This window comes from Actinia tenebrosa, unplaced genomic scaffold (genome assembly GCF_029948245.1).
Source record: "Actinia tenebrosa isolate PJP-AT-01 unplaced genomic scaffold, QUT_ActTen_1.0 PGA_scaffold17__23_contigs__length_9995812, whole genome shotgun sequence".
Classification (NCBI taxonomy): domain Eukaryota; kingdom Metazoa; phylum Cnidaria; class Anthozoa; order Actiniaria; family Actiniidae; genus Actinia; species Actinia tenebrosa.
Window position 1 is genome coordinate 1,819,477 of NW_028292577.1, and position 19,058 is coordinate 1,838,534.

Below are 19,058 nucleotides of genomic sequence, written 5' to 3' on the forward strand. Positions count from 1 at the left end.
CATGAACACTTGACTTTATTCAGATTTTTATTTTCTGAGCTTTTTACTGCTTCAAACACTCTAAAAAAGTAGGATTGAACTCAAATATGCTATGCGATCAAAAGACAACTTATTTCTAAATGATTCACTCAAGGGATGCATGTTAAAAAAAGGAGTAAAAAAGAACAAAGTATTCGTGTTTAGAGTGTCCTCACTGTAATTTGTTTCGCAAGTTTCGAGACTATAAATTTAATAAGCGAATTAAAATTTTTTACATTGAAAAGAAACCTGTCATAAACACAATAGGTCAAACTTTTGGGATGTCTGTCAGATCGATCTCAGAATGATACCATAAAATTCATTACTAGGATTTCTAAAATAAATCGCGATAATTACTGGTAAAAGTAAGCTACATATACTAATCAAAAGACTGGCACGAACGAGTTTTGGGCTTCAAAAAATGTAGTAAAAACGTATATTTTTGGGGTTTTACTGTAGAACGTGCTATGGAGCACGCACGTGGATATTTCAGTGGTCCGTCTAACAGGGTTTCCAAAAACCAGTAAAATTCCGGGGAAACATTACGTAATGTTTCTAAAAATATATCGAATTTAGAACATTTTAGAATTTTGCAGGCTGTCTATATAAAGCAGAGAGCTGCACCAGCTGACAAACACTTTTCTGAACTCATCAGTAGAGAGAGCGTAAAAGTACAAGTGCAGTATACTACAATGGATCTTGCAGACAAGCTTCTCGTAGCGACACTTGGAGCATTTGACGATCCTTTCTTTGGCTGGACTCACTACTCAGACCACAGAAAGGACAAAGACAAGGTGGCCCTTGCTGCTGTTGGTGTGCAGAATTTCGATCCAAACGAAATCTCACTAAAAGTAGAAGATGGAAAAGTGATGGTAGATGGAGTCCATCGCTCTCAAGGACAGTTTGGCTACGAGACCAGTGAGCTCCACCAAGCCTACCCTCTGCCAGAGGACGTGGATCCTTCATCTGTTTCTTCTCGTTTTTCTCCTGATGGAGTTCTTTACATCGAGGCCTACAAAAAGCCAAAGGAAAAGAAAGCTGAAGCCGGTCCAGTGGCTCAGATGGATGACAAGAAATTCTCTGTCAACCTGGATGTGAGCAAGTTTTCTCCTGAAGAAGTAAAAGTCAAGGTTATGAACAATGAATTGATGATCACTGCCAGCCACGAGTCAGAAAAAGAGGGCAGTTACGCTTCCAGAAAGATTAATCGCCACTTCGTGCTTCCCAAAGATGTAGACATGGATTCTGTCGTGTCTAATCTGGACAAGGATGGACACCTTCACATCGAAGCAACAAGGAAACAACTGCCTGAACCAACTGAGAGAGAGGTCCAAATCATGAGAGCTGAGAAGTAAAAACAGGCAAGCTCTCTCCACTCTGAGAATGCGGGTTCAACAGACGAAGAATTTGATCCTGTATCTTTGTGCTAAAGAAGGACTTACTGACAGTAACTATGCATATCTAGTAGAACTTTTTCGTACTAATAGAGTACTGAATACTCAGCTGATAGTTAGTCTCTATGTCGTAGTAGTTCTTGCAGGTGTACGCACAGAAAAATTAGCTGTCTCGAATTGTCGTTCCACCGTTTAATTAATAGCAGTCATTAAAAAAAAGACACTCTAGTTGCTACGACGATTGCATGATATCAAAATTACATGTATTAGGGTTTATAATAAATCAGTTGTTCATGTTATTGATCTCAGATCTGTGGATTGTATTTAATAGCCTTTGAAGATGCGTGTCTCAGGTTACGTTTCAAAAAAAAAGCTTTTAGTTTTATTAAGCGAAAAGAAAGTTTGTTGAGATTTGCTTGCTTGTAAACAGGGGTTATAGACGTGAATAAAGTTTCGTTTGATATTTGTGTGCAATGCTTTCAATTTTTGCTTGCTTGGCTTTTGCTGAAATAAAGTGGCGTGACTGATACGTTATGAATACATCGAAATGTCAAAATATTATCAGTCTTCCGTATGACTTCCTGAAGGGTTTCAGTTTACTTCGAATAAGTCATGCATGTCGTTACATCTAACAAAAAATTAACATTTGGCACGTACGACTGCCGAAACCCCGGTTCATAAACCTCCACCCGGTTAGCTCAGTTCGTGGTTCAAGAATCGGCCGGACCAACACTCGGGGTCTTAAAATGACTGAGAAGAAGGTGCTGCCTTATATCTCCGGGTTATATCTGCAAATGGTTAGACCTTCAAGTCTTCTCGAACAAGGACTTAAAACCGTAGGACCCGTTTGTCTTCATTAAATAACCCTGTATAAAGCGGACGTAAGAGATCTACTGAAGACGTTGGTGACGACCATCTTCAGTGCCCGTGCTAAAAAAAACTCGAGGGCCACAAGTTCATCAGTTAACAAAATTACTGACACGTGTTACCCTCATTAAATAAAGTCTTCAATCAACCAAGGTGTTTACGACATTGCGTGAGGTCAGGCAAAGCAAAATGTCACAAATACATTGCGTGACATTACTGAGCTTATGGTGCTTGTCAAATAGTGATAATCCATAGTAGTGGACACTATAAGTTTGATAAAAAACACCACTTGAATTTTTTCGAAAAGTTCATACAGGCTACACAAGTTGATTTCCATATTTGAAATGCAACTTTCAAAAAAGTTTCGAAAGTTCTAAAGTTTTCAAGAGTTATTTTGAATACGTGAGAATATGTTCTAGAACTTTCCATATAATTAGCTTTTACTTTGGAAGTATCTAGAATAACGAACTTTCTGGAATCGGTATTTTCTAGAAATTTCTAGATAAAATGTTATTGTATTTTTAGCATACAACAATCGAAATAATGACTTGTTTCTTGAAAGTCTTTAAGAGAAACCACCGTTTGTACCGTCAAATTTCAATTTATTTTGGATACGTATGTGAAAAATCCCGTTACGAAAAAATAAAAACATAAGAAATAACGATATCATAAAACGAAAAATATTTTACATAAAAATGTATATTTACTACTTATTCCGATAAATAGAGTACAAACACTAAAAGTGGGCAACACTTTGCACTATTTAGTAGTAAATAGTGCTAATTAAACAATAGAAAACAATAGGATTAGCATAATTTAGCAGTATTTAGTGGTATTTATGTTACACACTTACAATGTTTGTACTCTACTAATACATGACAGAAATATTAGACAAAATCGAATGAAAAAGCCTTATATCCATAATTGATGTAGGTGTCTATCTTTGATGACGTTCCGCCAACAAGAAGAATCTACGGGAAAAAAATAGAAAATAAGGAAACGAAGTTCAGTTTTGGTCTAAAGGCCCTGTTACACGTTGGAACTTTTAGCTGTGTTCTGAAAATAGCTCGCGAAAGTTTCAGATTTTCATTCCACTGAGAAACTGTTGCAATAGTGTCTGAGTTGGAACCATAAATTGAGTGTGGCTACTTGACGATTTTACCCTCTATTGAATGAGAGAACTCACGATCCTAGTTAATGCGAAGGAAAAGAGTCATACAAACTAACCTTCCCTTCTGGCGAAGCAGAATTCACTCTCAGAGCATAAACGGAAGATGGTGTACAGGGGATCTGAGATCTGAGATCTCCGTTGACTTGCCAATGAAACACTGAAGCCTCTGTACCTGCTGTGATGACCTACAAAGTAAAATGCATATTCAATGGATAGACTTTGAAAGATCAGATGGATAGGGTGGGGAAAAGACCATTTTTGAGATGCAAATTCAGGTCCGTACAAAGGGGAGAGAGTCAAGCCCCCCAAGATTTTTTAGATCTTCGTTATTTTTCTTTTTTTTAATATATGGGGCCCAGATGAGAGATATAATGTGAAGGTACGTTACATGGAAATGGTACAGAATTGTTGGATTGCAACCACATGACTGAAAATCCCTTGAGATATGAACAACAATGAAACAGTTGCCATCTTGGTTGATCTAATAAGAGAAGCTAATAAGGAATGCTTTGTTATAATTGTCAACCAACATGGCGGCAATGACGTAACATGCACCCCAAGAATTCAGTGCCCATGCTACCTTGCATACAGTCTAATCTTGGACATTGTTACTTACTGTGTCTTCATGAAATAAAGCAGTCTGTTGTGCTGAATTAGGTGTATCTAGAACACTAGTACATGTCATGGACCTTAGATGCCACACTGAAAGACTTGGACCACCTCCACAGACCTTTAAAAAAAATACATTATCATTGACTATGACTGCTCAATTTGCATTCCAAAACAGGAGCTGTGGGCCACCCTAAAGAGGGAGGGGGGCTAAGGATGAGACTAGTGTGAGAAAAAATGGGGGGGGAATGCGAGTATGGGAAAAGGGAGAGAGGGGGGCTGTATTCCCCCTGCCCCAACCCATCCCAGGCCTAACCTAAAGTATGGACCTTGCACTTGGTTTATACAAGATGCCATGCAGTAACATCTCATCAGAAAAGATATATTAGGTTGAGAATAGATGACCCTATTTTGAATGATACAATACAAAGATCTTACCATCCATTCTTTATTAGAGTCTACTGCAACACATCCTATCCAATTACCATATTTTGGTCTGTTGAGATTCTGGGAGATGCAAAATACATATACAAGAAAAAGGTTGAATGAGTTTGGTAAGTCCTTTCAGTATCAGATACAAATAACAGGATATAAGGAATGACAAATAATAGGTACAGTATTTGTACATTGATTTGGAGATGGTTTGATAGCTGTCAAAAGTATTGCAGGTCGACATGAGAGTGAGGCAATATCTGACAAAAATTAAATAAATAAAGCCTTTTGTGTGAAATTGACTTGCTCTCATAACCATCCACGATACTTTGTGACAGTGATGATCACATCTGAGAATCAAGCTATCAAACTGTAATTTTGCAGAATACATTGAACTTGACCCTTGGTTTTCACTGGGCTACCACAGGTATCCCATATATGTAAATGTACACACACACCTTGTCTTTGTATGGTTCTATCTTGTTTGTCATGGAACCTAATCTGCAGTCTGAAATAAAGGCATATTGAAATGATTTTTGACAGTTTAGGCCAAACAAAAAAATAAGTGTTTTTCCTGTTGCATGAGAAAAATAATTGGGGTTGGTAGGTCAGACTTTTTTATTGATGAAATGGTGGAAATGAGCTTACTGGGAACCCTGTGGTGCACTTGGGAAAGAAAAAATATTAGGCTCGGCAAAAATTGGCAAGAAAATAAGGGTAAGTCATGCAACAGGAAACACACTTATTTTTTGTTTGGCCTTACCACATTTAAAGATCCATACCTCACTATGGAAGAAATATTTTTACCCTACCCCCCATGCACAGTAAATTGGATAGGGCAGTTTTGGCCCCAAAAATGGGGTCAAAATTTTGACCCTCTAGTGGCCTCCTTAAAGTAGGGCTATTTTGGCACTACCGGTAGGGGCCATTTTTTTAGCTCTGATTTTGGGACTGTTTTAGCCCCTTATATGGACTTTCCCCTGATTTGGCCTAGTTGAGTGGGCCAAAACAGTACTGATAGACCCATACCAAAATGGCTTCTGTGGGGCCAAAATGGCATTGTTCTATTTTGGCATTTTGGCCTTAGCCTGGGCTAAAATGATAAAGATTGCCAGTGAACAAAAGAAACTAACTCTGTCAATTATAATATTTCATAGTTCCAGAAAATATCCATATCCCACCATGGAAGAAATTGGAAATTCCAGGACCAATTTGGCCCCAGAGAGCCATTTTGGTTTTTTCAAAGTAGTACTATTTTCTTCATATTCACCCAATTCAATAGAAGAAACAAATGTCCAGGTTGGTATCTAATTATCAATATACCCCACAAATCCTGATAAGGTTGATATCTAGTTATTAACCCTGTTTTAAGAAACTTCCCCAATGATGATATAAGGTAGTTATGTATTTCATATCTTGGTGGATATGTGATTTATCAACTCTTGGCTTTGCCTCATGTTGATGTATCACATATCCACCTCGGTAAGGGTATATAACCTCTACATAATTACCCCAGAATCTCATATCCACCTCGATATGGGTATATAACCTCTACATACTTATCCCAGAATCTCATATCCACCTCAATAAGGGTATATAACCTCTACATACTTACCCCAGAATCTAATATCCACCTCGGAAAGGGTATATATAACCTCTACATACTTACCCCAGAATCTGACAGAGCCATCTTCTGATCCACTGATACATTCATTAGTTGTATCACGTAGAGCAAGACAATGAATATAATCTTCATGTCCTTTGAATGTGTTCTGTTAAAGTAAAAAAGATTTTATGTCTAGTCCTGTAGCTTGTCACTCACAGCCAACCAATGGCATTACAACATCACATAAATATGTCATTTAGCCATTGGTCTTATAGAAATTATTGCAAGTTAGTTTTCAAATAGCAGCCAACGTTTCAAATTACAAGGAACAACAAGTAAGCATAAATGCTTCCTCATACATCACAGTCATTAGTATATGGCATAGAAAAACTTTTATAACTTCACTATGAAAGGTCATTTCAGGTCATTCAACAGCTTACCCCATGTCAAGTCCATACTGAAAATATTGTCAAAAGGGTAGGCACTTAAAGACTATCTGTTTGTGCATTGACAGCAAAGTGAAAATGAGTAGATCACATGACTTTTCAGTGTGATAATATAGTTGGTCAAGGCACGGAAAGCATGCTAGGTAAACATCCTCCTTTAGCCAAAGATTATAATAAGAATTATTATCAGTAGGACATACCTTACAAATCCCCATTTCTAAATCCCAGGTATAAACATTATTGTCACCACAGCCTGAAAAAAGTGTGTTATTCTATAATGAAGAAAACACAGAATTAGAACAGACCATTCAGTAATTTTTAAAATAGAAGGCTTCCTTAACAAAACACCTGTAGGCAGCTGTGTTCCGTACCATTCTCGTACCCAGACTCTTATTACCAAAAAATCGAAGGCTCTGGTAACACACAAACTGGAAGACCAGATTTTAGGTCGTCAGATATGCACATGCCCCACTTATTCTGACTTCCAGTATGAATTCCAACCGTTAAAAAAAAATTCAACCTCTGTATGAACATTGACTCATATTTTACATTGTTATGCGATGCTTCTAGCATAACCGTAGATTGAGAAACATGTTCTTTTCTATCTTAAATCATAATGAATATATTTTTGAATTCTTAATACTAAAAGAATACCATACCTCTTTGTCATATGCCAAAGCATTTGTTTCAGAAACACCCAAAGGATTAATGCTGTCAGGGAAAAGATGGTGCGAATAGCAATTAAAACCTTTAACCTTGATCAAGATGAGTATACAGATTAACTCAGGGCTAGACTTACAGCAATAAGCCAGTTCATAGTTTAAGAATTGTTTTAGTGTGCCTGCAATTTTATCCCGAATTTCTCATGTTCTTTTTTTTAACCTTCTTTGTTCTTAATTAAACAAAAGAAGGTGAGAAATTTGGGATAAAATTGCATGCGCACTAAAACAATTCTTAAACTATGAACTGGCTTATACTGGCTGTACATAACTAGACATGATGCTCAGCTACTTTAGACTGATAAACATTTGACCAGTTAATGTAAGTGGTCAAGAAGAGCTAAGCCGGAGAAGTGCCAACTTTGGCTGGACATTGTCCATCGACAGGTCACTATTTTTAGCCCTGTAACTAGTCACTAAGTTACTTTCTTTAATCAATAATTTCAAAGCAAATAATATTATTTATAAATCAATAAACTTAGTAAATACTATCCATATTCTATGAAGTTCTTGTACACTTACTTTGATAGAGGAGGAGAGAGTTTCCAAGATGGAGTTGTAGACTAGTGAGCCATGGAAAGGAAATTAAGTACACAACACTTGAGTGAAAGTTTACTTAAATGTGAATCAATGTCCAGGCTGTAGCAGTACCTAACTTGCCTCTCTAAACTAGGTTCTCTAGGAGTTTGTGGGTCTCTTGATCCCTTGATAAAGGGTGTTTTTCATCAGGTTTTACTGTTTCCCTCCCTCTGCAAAATTTAGATCAGCCAAGAGTTTGTTTTTTGGGTTCAAACTGTGTCAGAGTTAGTAGTGTCCTGATTTCACTCAGCCCAGAGTTTGTTTATGGGCAGGGCCGTAACCAGGGGGGAGCACAGGGTGCACGTGCATCCCCCATAAAAGCTCAAGGTCTGCTCATCTATCTCCATTTGCTTTAAAATTGCATGGAAATGTTGTCTTTTCTTCGTTTTCCTTTTCTTTTCTTTTTTATTTTTTTGGTTGACTGCTTTATTTTTGGTTCTGCTTTTTTTTTTTGGATCTGCAAATCATTGCCTGTGCACCCCCACTGCAAGATCGCTGGTTACGCCATTAAAGGGTTCAACCTGTGAGTTAGTTTTTTGATTGGTTATGAATGTATTGCTGTTTACTAGATGTTAGCTTGAAACTCAGATTTTTCTGCCTTACCATTTCAAGAATATCATCCCATCTCCATCCACTGATCTCTGACGATCCTCCACTAATAAAGAAAAACGATTTTAACTCAAAAATTCTAAAAATAATGAAATATCTTGTAGTCATGATCAAGGCCAAGTACAGCAAATATAGATGGATTCACAATATTGGCAGCTATCTTGTTATTTGGAAATGAACTGGAATAACAAACAAAACTTCAATGTTTCATGAAAAATAGTAGCTTTATTCAGTGAGATTTTCAACTCAAAACATGAGTATTTTTTTCTCCATCTTATAAGTTTCCCACAAATTTTGTGATCATTGTTTGCCCTACTTACAGCAGTAATTTGACTCCTTCTATTGTGGGAGTGAGGTGAGGTGTGGTAGTGGAAGGGGCCACACTTAAGCGGGAGGGGAGGGTGGGGAAATTGAAAGGGTTGAAACAAACTACAATTCCAACATAATTTGATGTCCAGGTAAAAAAGCCATTTTGTAAAAACAAAAACGAGATCCCAATAATTTTGAAGACAATATTTCTGCAGCTAAACATTGCTCTAATAAATGAAGGAATCTAAGCAAGAAATGAATGATAAAATAAATTAAAAATTAGTTAACCAATCATTGTCTCGTGTTTGGATGTACCCAGGTTAATGCCAAAGAGAAGTGAGACACAACATACCTTATTAGAAATGTATCAGTTGATAAGAGTGTGTATATTGGTCCTTCCTCAACTAATATCACATGAAACAATCATACAAGCAAAATGAGTTCATAAATAACAAAGATCAGTAATATTATTAATATGATATGAATGCTTAATATAACAGCCTGTCATTGGGCAATATCTGGTCATATAAGTGAATTATTGCTTTTCTTGTCATTTTGACCAGTAACGTTAAGCCAGAAATGAGGTATGACCAAGCTATAATTAATTTAGTTGTATGACCGGCAATTGACTGGCAGTAATGCTTAGTCTTGTGAGTGGCCAGTCTATGTGGCATTTACGATGAGCAATAACCCACCCTGCAGGGCTCCAAATAGCTGCCTGCCAATGGCTAAATTATGTCAGGTTTGGCAGGCAAAAATAATGATGCACTGCCAAATGAATATTAAAATGGCAGGAGGAAAAATTTACTGGAATGACCTCCTTTTACCATGCTCCTTTACCTTCTATGGCAGGCTACAATTTTTTCTATTTCAAGCACTAACCCTGCAGCCTTCACAAACATACTAAATGATTAAAGTGACACTGATAGGTGTTTAATGCACCATCCAATCTGCTGCTGCTTTTACAAACCATGCTTCACAACACATTGACCAAGTCTGTTGATTAATGCAGCTTACCATCAAAAGTAAAGATAGGTTGTCTGTTCTGATGACTGGCATCTTGTGCAAGGGCTGACAACAAACTAAATGGATATGGGAAAAACCATTTCTTATCCATGTTATGACCATGGGAAAGCTGTAACATTTTGACCCTAGACACATATTTCCCTAACCCCATTCCAGGTCATCAACCTTTACCTCAGGCATAACAGAGATTGGTGAATGTGACTACATACATACACTATCCCTATACAGTATACAGTAAATGTGTTTACTGGCATTCTAGATATTGTGATAATAGTCTAATAAACACTAATTCTGTTGTTTTCATTTGCTCTTATACCTTGAATTCTTGTGGTGCATGTTACTTCATAGCAGCCATGTTGATTGACGCTAACAAAGTATTCCTTAATTACTAGCTACTTTTGTGAGATCAACCAACATGGCGGTTGTTTCACTGTTTTATATCTCAAGAAAATTTGAGTCACAGCATTGCACCTCAAGAATAATAGATTTTGTGTTATGAATTCAGTATATAAAATGATTTATGTTTACATGTAATAATGAAATATGCAAAATATAAAAATATTTAAAAAAAAAGATTTGAAGCCACTGTCAGGGGAAACGATGAATAGTTCAATAGCAATAAGCCTTTTGGATAGTCCACAGGCTACTAAACACACTTTCATACTAAAATAGAGAAGTATTAATTCAAAGAAGTCAAACAACATTACCTATACACAGCGATGCTGCCAAAGTTATTACAAGCCGCAAAGAAGTTTCCACATGGCGAGAAAGCAACGTCAAAGACTGTTGTGTGAATTCGTTTTCTCTCGGCTAGAATTCGTTTCTGAATTGAATGGAAGTAAATGAATATCTTTAGCATAAAAACAGGTACAAAAGCCTCTTAATCTGTCAGTAAAATAGGTGAAATCCGGTCGTATTTATCAAAAGTACCTCATAATTTGCCGCCATTTTAGTTTTTGATGTACTACCGCTGGCCAAGCAGAAAACCACAGGAAGCCCAAATAGAATATATTCTTTCCTTTTATTTTCATTGGTTTTATTAAATTCACATAAATATTAAATTTTCAAAGATTATTAAATATTTACACTTATTTATACAATTCCTGCTGGGTATAGACGTCTTACAGCATTCTCCTAGTGCAGCTCAATTAGGAGGATAAAACAGTGAAGAGAGGAAAAGTTTTATTATTTCCAGAAATTATATGTTGCAATAGATATACATAACCATGCTTTTCATCGGCTCATATCCTGTGTAATATAATTGATACAGCACAGCTGACATCATATTACCAAAAAACAATACCAGCTTTACAATCTATAGAACGAGTCACAATAGAAATAACAAAAGAACAGCGTAAATTATATTACACCGGAGATAACCCTTTTTATCCAATGTTGATGGAGGTTGGTAGATCAGCATCAATCATATCATAAAATGATACACTCCCATCACATGTCACAGCAAACTTTATTGGTGATGGGTAAGATTCACAGGTTAGATCATTGATAACAGACAGAGACAAGGCTGGGTATGAATATCTGTTGGAAAAAGATGCATGGGCAAAGTTTAAGTTTAGACAATGTTTTCTCATTTCAGATCACATGTCATTCCCTAGAGTACGTAATTTTTTGTTTTCCTTTAACTCTTTGTTTGAGTTGTATCTATTAATTGTTTGAGCCATTCCATGCGCAACTAGTAAACAAAAATAGACACCTAATTCAAAAAACGTCATTGCCAAAGGTGATAGGCGACATGGAAATGGTTTCATTGAATACAAAGAACATTGAATCATTCTCAGCACGAAGGTCCATACTCTTGACGAGAAGAAGAAGAAGAAACACAAGTCATTCCAGCTATTCTTGGATCTTGCAATGACATATATCCTATCGCTTTTCGCCTATCACCTATATATTGCCTATCACCTTTGGCAATGACAACGTTTTTTGAATTAGGTGTGTACTCTAGGGAAAGACACATGGTCTGAAATAATATTATGACATGTGGTCTGTAATAGGAAAAATATTATGCCCTGAGGTGAAAAGGTCTATTTTGGACATGTTTTAAGGAATGTTGAATGAGAGGGGTGGGGGGAGTGCAAAGTGATCACCTATAGGGGTAGGTCTAGGGCATACATGCTAGATCTTGCAATATTGAGAAATCTACATATGTATTTAGAGGGATAAATATATGGCCCTGTTCTACCCTTGCCATCTTCCCCTCTTTATGAGAATGATGTGTAGTTCAAAGACGTATCCATGCATACACCCTTTCCCCCACACACACGGAGGTCTTTTTTTAAAACCCCTGTACCACCAGAAATTCTAATTTTCTTTCATACAAACTCTGTAATTTTGTTCTTTCTCTGACCCCCAACTAAAAATACTAAATTCAAGAGAGTTTATCTGGGATTCAGGAAGGGTGGTGTGGGGTGGTGGGATGGTGATGGTCTTTTCCCATGCTTTGTTATCTGTCTTATAGATGCTGAGTCTAATGCAGGGCCCTGACCTATCCCTCCCCCTCTTTATATGATCATATCTAAAAATACTAATTTCGAGAGAGTTTATCTGGGGTCCAGGAAGGGTGGGGTGGGGTGGTGGGATGGTTATTGACTTTTCCCATGCTTTGTTATCTGTCTTATAGATACTAGTCTAGACATACCTACATACTGACACACAGAATGGAGGTACGCCTGGATCACTCTTCTTGTAGTGAACACCAGGATGATAGACATCAAAATCTACAGCAAGTGGGTGACTGACAAGAAAAGAAAAGCCAAAACTTTAGCCTCCTTCAAGAGGCAGGGCTGTCAACCCCTGAGATATTCAAATCTGGAGAATTGATAGGGAAGGGACATGGTGTCACAGCGCGTCAAAAAGCGCACGAAAAGACGCCTATCAGTTTGTAACATTTGATGTGATTGGTTTATTTCTGACCAATCAGATTATCGCTTACATTACAATGGCCTGCTTGCAAGAACAGCCATGAGGAACGTTTTGATTTTGTTAGCGATGTAAAATAACACAAACAACATAAGATAATTGGAATTTTATGGTTGTGAAACTCGGGTCTCACAAGAAAAAATGGTCAGCTTCAGGGATTATCCGGGAGATTTGAGACTCTAATCTGGAGACCGGGAGATACGGCCCAAAATCTGGAGACTCCCGGTTTATCCGGGAGAGTTGACAGCCCTGAAGAGGGGTTTTATATTATAATATGGCCATCCTCTGGATTCCTCCGGCCAACCCCCTCCTAAAAAATGAATGCTCCTTAATATGACATGCCTGTGGGTGTCTCCAACATATAAAAGGGCAAAGATGTCCAATGAAATTTTGAAAATGACTTCTAAGGTGGGTGTTTCAACGTAATCATTACCCCTAAAAGGTACCAACTATCTTATTATGAGCGCTACATGACAGAAGTCAGATGATAAACGAAAATAAATTTCCTGAATTACATTGCTGTCATTATCTAATCTCAGGAATCTTTTGATACACACCCTAAGAGGTACTGGCTTACTCTCTGGTAGTCCTTTTAAATTGCAATACCTAAGAGGTGCCAAATTGCAGATCTGGAACCCTAAAAGGTACAATAAGAATCCCATCCCTTGTCTAATTGGGGTCTCTACCCCGGGGATTTCATGACAGTGTTCCAAGTTGGTTTACTGAAGCTATTTGTACCTCTCTGAATGGGTTGTCTTAGTTGTCATCCTGTGTGTCTTGATTACTTGAAGCTTTGATAATAATGAAGCTAGATACAAACAGCAAATATATTTAGGAAAAATTATGACGTACACATATTTCTATTTAACTGTTCCAGCCATTCTGCCAAATGACACGCAAGCAAAAAGGCACGGGGCTCTAACTCAATAGAATAGAATTTTGTTGGTTCCAATCAAGAGTGCATGCATGATGCAACGTGCAAAAGTATGACCACGTTTAATGGATTTGCATACTTCTATGCAATCAGACAGCTTCGCATTGAAATGTGTCACTTTAACATACAGAATCCTTGCATAGATACAACATTAAATGTGGTCATAATTTTGCATGTCATGCTGTAATAGAACAAGCCTGTTTTTGCTCGACATCCAACAAAACTTGCCTCTAATGCCATTGTGTACAAAAAGAATAAAAGACTAATCTTGTTCCTTTAAATATTTCCTCCTAGGCTCAGAAAAGCAGATTTACCATTTTATGCTCAAATGTTCAAGAAAAAATGCTAGTTGATTATTACCAGTTGACTTGGCATCACTTGGCCTAACTAAAGGTTGACAACCACTTTCATCCATCCATAAATGAGACACAGGACTATCTTGTAGGATCTTGGTATTATTAGCTACTTCAGTGTACTCTGTATCTTCTTCTGTTTTAATGTTGTTATCTTTTATGTCCTTATCATCCAGACTTTGCTCCTTTGCGCCTTCAGAAGCTGACCTACAACACAAAGTCTGAGTGAGAATTTTCTCATTTGTGTAACGATTAGAACTAGTTGTTTATTATTTTGAAATTCAGGATCATCATCATCACCATCACTCTTCATCCAGAAGGCATATATATTTAATTAGGCCATATAATTATGTATTATAGAAATAAAGCACTAAAATCTGGTGTCAAGCCATCAAGTTTTGTAGCAGAAACCAGTAATGGCAACTGTGTTAATCCTATAAATAATTTTAAAAGACTCATTAATAATTCATGAAGGAAGTTACACAATAGAAATCATGGCCATGAAGGACGTTTTATATCTGATATAGATTCATCTTCATTTGCATCAATCTTAACATGGATTTTCTCTATCAAACTTGGTTCATTTCTAAAAGAATTCAGTACAATATGAGAACATACATCATGAGTTTTTTAAGCTGTTTAATAAACTAGCAGATCGTGTTTTATCGTGTTTTAAGGGAAAATTTAAAAGAAAAAAATGGTTTGAAGCACTTATGCTGGCTCATTGGTATGTCCTTCTATTTATCCCGGTTTTAGATCAATCAGAAAGCAAGAAAATTAACAATTGTGGTAAAATCAGATGATAACAAAACAATAATTGGTAAATAAATTGTTGATGGGCAAAATATCAATATCAGATATCAGATTTGCAATCTTCTTCCTTAATGTCTATTACCAATGAATACATGTTTATATCATATTACTATGGTATGTGCCGTACCATCAACACTTCTACATCAGAGCCCTTCTACAAAGAACCATGTTAGCTGTTATAGAATATACCTGCTTTGGTGTCTCAAAACAATATAGCCCAGTCTTAGTAAATATGCATAAACCTGCAAAAACAGTAATTTTTATTACTTATAACACCTATAATAATACACAGCCTCAACAAATTTACTTGATTCTGATTGGACAAGAGGAGTACAATATTTATTAAATCATTAATTTTACTCTGTAGAGTCCCAATTAAATTAAGTTGCTCAATTTTATTATCAACAAAAAATTGCACAATCTTCTTAATGACGTACAATTTGAAATTGATAGATACTTGTAAAGAATATTTTGATTCATTGAATGATCTTAAAATTAATTATCTTTAAATTGATTATCCTTTGCTGATTCTTGAATTTCAGCATTTTTCTCGGTCAATAAGCTGTTTAATTTTAGCACCTCCTAAGAATTTCCTAACTAAGTGTTGTTATAACAAACTTTACTCACCAAATAATGGTCATGATCAAATGCATGTGGCTGCAACATTGAAAAAGCCTGAAATATCGAAACAGAACTGTCTTTCAGAATGAGTATGATATTTTATTGATACTTTATGCAAGTCAATTAATTCATGGTTGATAAGCTGATATTACCTGTTGCAATGATATTGGCAGCCCTCCATAATACAATTCTAATGATCCCTGAAATATACTAGCATTAGTTATTGATCTACTAAAAATTGTGTATTGTTTGGGTTTCCTGTGGTAATTCATTTTTTTAGATTCTCTACTTTCCCATAATGCCTTGCATTTTTGGGGGGTAACCAATCAAAAAACTGTCCCAAATTGAAAGGTTTCTTAATCGAATTCATACTATACCAGCTTTTATCTGTACAATACTGATTATCAGTTTATTCCAAGTTCTTTTTGTTTGTACAGATCATCAAGAGTTTTGGTCTTACAGAAAATGTATTGACTTATGAAAAAAGGTTTAAAATTTACCTTAAACATCTTCAAGCTTCTATCTTTTTCTGTTTTTTACTTCTTCATTTTATTTTTGGATACCAAACAAGGTATTGTCAACATTGTCTGATCAGCCTTCAGCAAAATAAGTGGGTTTTTACCCTCTGGTTACCCCACGAAGACGCAAAGTATTATGGGGATGTGAAAGTAGAGAATAGGATGGGATTGGATAGGATGGGATGGATAAATAGGATAAAAGGGACAAAAGATGGATAAATAAATGAATGGATGCATGAATGGGATGAGATAGCTTGGGATTGGAAAAGTGTATGGAAGATGGGTAGAGTATTGGATTGATTGATGATGGGCAGATAGGTCGATGAATGGGCTGGTTGAAATGTGAATGGATTAATGAGATGAGAATGGATGGATGGATGGATAGATGGATGGATGGAGGGAGGGAGGGACGGAGGGAGGGAGGGAGGGAGGAGGTAGGGAGGGAGGGAGGGAGGAAGAAGGTAGGGAGGGATGGATGGATGGATGGAAAGAAGGAAGGAAATCAGGATAGATTGATGATGGATAAATAAATAGAGGCATAGATAATAAGATAGGATGGGATTGAATTGTTGCAGGGATTGACTGAAAGATTGATTGATATTGGGATATCATTATCATATAATGTATTCAAGTGGAATTTTCACCTGTTCCAGCAGGAAAAGAGCTTCTTCTGCATTTAAAATCATCTCCCCTTTCACATTTCTTCCAAAATAATTCCAGTAACTTCCCTAAATAGCATATTCAAAATATATAAGTTCAAGAGTATATAAACCTACTAATGGTCTATCAAATCCTGCACTCTGATTGGCTGAGCTACTAATGGTCTATTAATGATAGACCATTAGTAGCAAAAAGTGCTGGTTTTGACAACCAAAAAAATTGCAAATAACTGTCTTTTTTAACCTACTGCAATTTTTAAATCCATTTTTTTACTTATTAGAGAATTGAGACGAAAACAATAATAGACTTCTCACCACTTCACAGTCTACAAGTTAATAGGCTATTGACTCGTAGACCATTTGGGCTGCTGGTCTAGCTTTTGTATATTAATGTTTTTCTACTATAAAGGGGTTTTATATCCTGGGTGCCAGATGGTCTGCTCTGATCCTCAGTCATAAGTTGAGATCACTATCCCAACAGCAGTGACCCCGGAGTTGGAGAGAAGGGTTCTTTTAGACAAGACTGATTTTCTGTTATGAGTTACACAACACTTTGACAAGAGTTTATAATGCAATAAATATTTTGTTATTGCCCCTAGGAACACTGGAAATTGCATTTCCGAGAGCCTCAATTTTCAAAAATGCTAGAGGTGAAGTGGAAAGGGGGTGCATTCCCTTGTAATCGCCTGAACTTCCTAATGTTTCAAACCCTCTAATATAAAGCATAAATGAATGACAGTTCAAATACACCAAGTGATCATAATAAATCTTATTTCCAATCAATTGGCTCAATGGAAGATTTAATTACAACATGCATAATAAAAAAGTGACAAAAAAAATCAAAGTGCTCATGGTTTGAGTGACATCACTGTTAAACACATAAAAGTTATTTGACAATGAGAAAATTGTGGGGCTTACTTAGATAACTTATTTTAGTTAATAATAGGGAATAATAATACTTCCTTACCTAGAGTAAAACTTTTTACTGGTCAACATACCTTTTGTTTTGTGACTTCTACAATTGCATTTTCAGGATCCCATGTGCCAATAGAGATATTTCCCCTATAAAAACATGGTTAGAGTCACTTTAAGATCAAAGAACAGAACAGAACAGAACAGAACAGAACAGAACAGAACAGAACAGAACAGAACAGAACAGAACAGAACAGAACAGAACAGAACAGAACAGAACAGAACAGAACAGACAGAACAGAACAGAATGAAATAGAATAGAATGGAATAGAATAGAATACTTACTTTCTAACAATCCTCTCTTCTCTAAGAACATCAACATGTTCAGTTATCATAGACTTAATCTGTTGACATTGTTCTGTGCTGTTATTTGGTGCAAATTCTTTTGGTCCTTTAACCTGTGGAAGGTGCTGTGTTTGCTTTCTGTGTTTCTGAAGTTCTTCAGGGCTGTAAAAGATGGTTAAGCATGACATTGTGTCTTACAAAATAACTCTTATTCTCAGGTTGCACAAGGGCGGATCCAGGGGAGGGGTCCTGACCCCCACCTTTCTCAACTGTATGATACATTACAAAGAATCTTAATACTGTAAATATCCCGTTAAACTGAAAGACAGGACTGGCATATGCAGGTCTATAAATCAAAAGTCAAATGTATACCAATAGCAACACAAATTGAAAAGTCTATATGGTGTATGTATATATTAATTAGTATGGCATCAAAAATGACGTCACATATTAATAGCAGGTTTTGGATCCCCCCCTCCCTATCCCCCCTGCATCAAAAAGTCCTGATCCACCATTGGGTACATGATCGTTAACAATAACAAAGTATTCCTTATTAGCTTCTCTTGTTAGATCAGCCAACATGGCGGCTGTTTCAATGTTATTTATTTCTTAAGGGATTTTAAGTCATGTGATTGTACCGCAAAATTTCTTTGCACCTGAAGAATACTAAATCATGGGAGAGTCGATTAAAAAATAGTTCCATTCAAACACTCAGAGAAAGTCTTCCTCTTTTCTTCATTACCCACTCCTTTTACCACGGCCTGCTAGTTCATATCACATCCTTTCGTCTGCTGACTTTTGGATAGTCTAAACAGTTGCTAATAAACTTAGTAAAGAAACTACAAGTGTTCTTAACTTGCAGTACTTCTTGTTTCTGAACATCAATTCCTATCGAATAACTATCAATAACTATCGAACAATCCATATAATACGTTCTCAGTGATTATATATACCTGAATGTTATATCCCCTTCCATAGACATGATGTAGAAATACGCTAAATGTTTTTTCCTCCATAAATCTTCAAATATCCTTAGTTATGTGCACGCGATAAGTTTGTCCGCCATTTTGGATAGTGAGGCCGAGTAAGACTGGGCAACTTGGACCCAAGTCTCGCGCAGTTTGGACTGTATTTTCTTCAAAACACACATCTGGCTGCTTCCGGTTTATTTATTTTTC

General features: G+C 36.5%; 3 protein-coding genes across 3 annotated transcripts; 1 reads left to right on the forward strand and 2 right to left on the reverse strand.

Moving 5' to 3' along the window:
• The first annotated feature begins 710 nt into the window (after nucleotides 1–710).
• On the forward strand, nucleotides 711–1,373 carry LOC116299494 (protein lethal(2)essential for life). Its single transcript, XM_031708154.2, has one exon. The coding sequence runs from the start codon at nucleotides 711–713 to the stop codon at nucleotides 1,371–1,373; it is 663 nt and encodes a 220-aa protein (XP_031564014.1).
• A 1,587-nt stretch (nucleotides 1,374–2,960) lies between these two features.
• On the reverse strand, nucleotides 2,961–10,733 carry LOC116299493 (THO complex subunit 6 homolog). The gene is made up of 14 exons (XM_031708153.2): nucleotides 10,716–10,733; nucleotides 10,493–10,608; nucleotides 9,777–9,841; nucleotides 9,112–9,163; nucleotides 8,445–8,496; nucleotides 7,785–7,825; nucleotides 7,203–7,254; nucleotides 6,744–6,815; nucleotides 6,161–6,263; nucleotides 4,950–4,999; nucleotides 4,498–4,566; nucleotides 4,067–4,180; nucleotides 3,507–3,635; nucleotides 2,961–3,250 (listed from the first exon to the last, which is right to left on the reverse strand). Exons 1-14 carry the CDS (start codon nucleotides 10,731–10,733, stop codon nucleotides 3,167–3,169), a joined length of 1,017 nt encoding a protein of 338 aa, XP_031564013.1. The 3' UTR covers nucleotides 2,961–3,166.
• A 54-nt stretch (nucleotides 10,734–10,787) lies between these two features.
• LOC116299515 (tRNA-splicing endonuclease subunit Sen54) lies at nucleotides 10,788–18,973 on the reverse strand. Its single transcript, XM_031708174.2, has 11 exons — nucleotides 18,834–18,973; nucleotides 17,881–18,042; nucleotides 17,622–17,685; nucleotides 16,609–16,692; nucleotides 15,599–15,646; nucleotides 15,453–15,500; nucleotides 15,015–15,067; nucleotides 14,020–14,219; nucleotides 13,464–13,533; nucleotides 12,445–12,540; nucleotides 10,788–11,324 (listed from the first exon to the last, which is right to left on the reverse strand). The coding sequence occupies exons 1-11, from the start codon at nucleotides 18,860–18,862 to the stop codon at nucleotides 11,171–11,173; spliced, it is 1,008 nt and encodes a 335-aa protein (XP_031564034.1). The 5' UTR covers nucleotides 18,863–18,973; the 3' UTR covers nucleotides 10,788–11,170.
• Between the last annotated feature and the right edge of the window lie 85 nt (nucleotides 18,974–19,058).

Coding starts and splice junctions, on each gene's coding strand:
- LOC116299494 (XM_031708154.2), top strand. CDS start 711: ATGGATCTTGCAGACAAGCTTCTCGTAGCGACACTTGGAGCATTTGAC.
- LOC116299493 (XM_031708153.2), bottom strand. Junction 6,264..6,743: donor TAGAAATGGGGATTTGTAAG/GTATGTCCTACT, acceptor TTACTTTAACAG/AACACATTCAAAGGACATGA. Junction 3,251..3,506: donor CTGCTTCGCCAGAAGGGAAG/GTTAGTTTGTAT, acceptor TTTTTCCCGTAG/ATTCTTCTTGTTGGCGGAAC.
- LOC116299515 (XM_031708174.2), bottom strand. CDS start 18,862: ATGTCTATGGAAGGGGATATAACATTCAG. Junction 15,647..16,608: donor CTCTTTTCCTGCTGGAACAG/GTGAAAATTCCA, acceptor AGTATATTTCAG/GGATCATTAGAATTGTATTA. Junction 14,220..15,014: donor GTTTTGAGACACCAAAGCAG/GTATATTCTATA, acceptor TTTGTGTTGTAG/GTCAGCTTCTGAAGGCGCAA.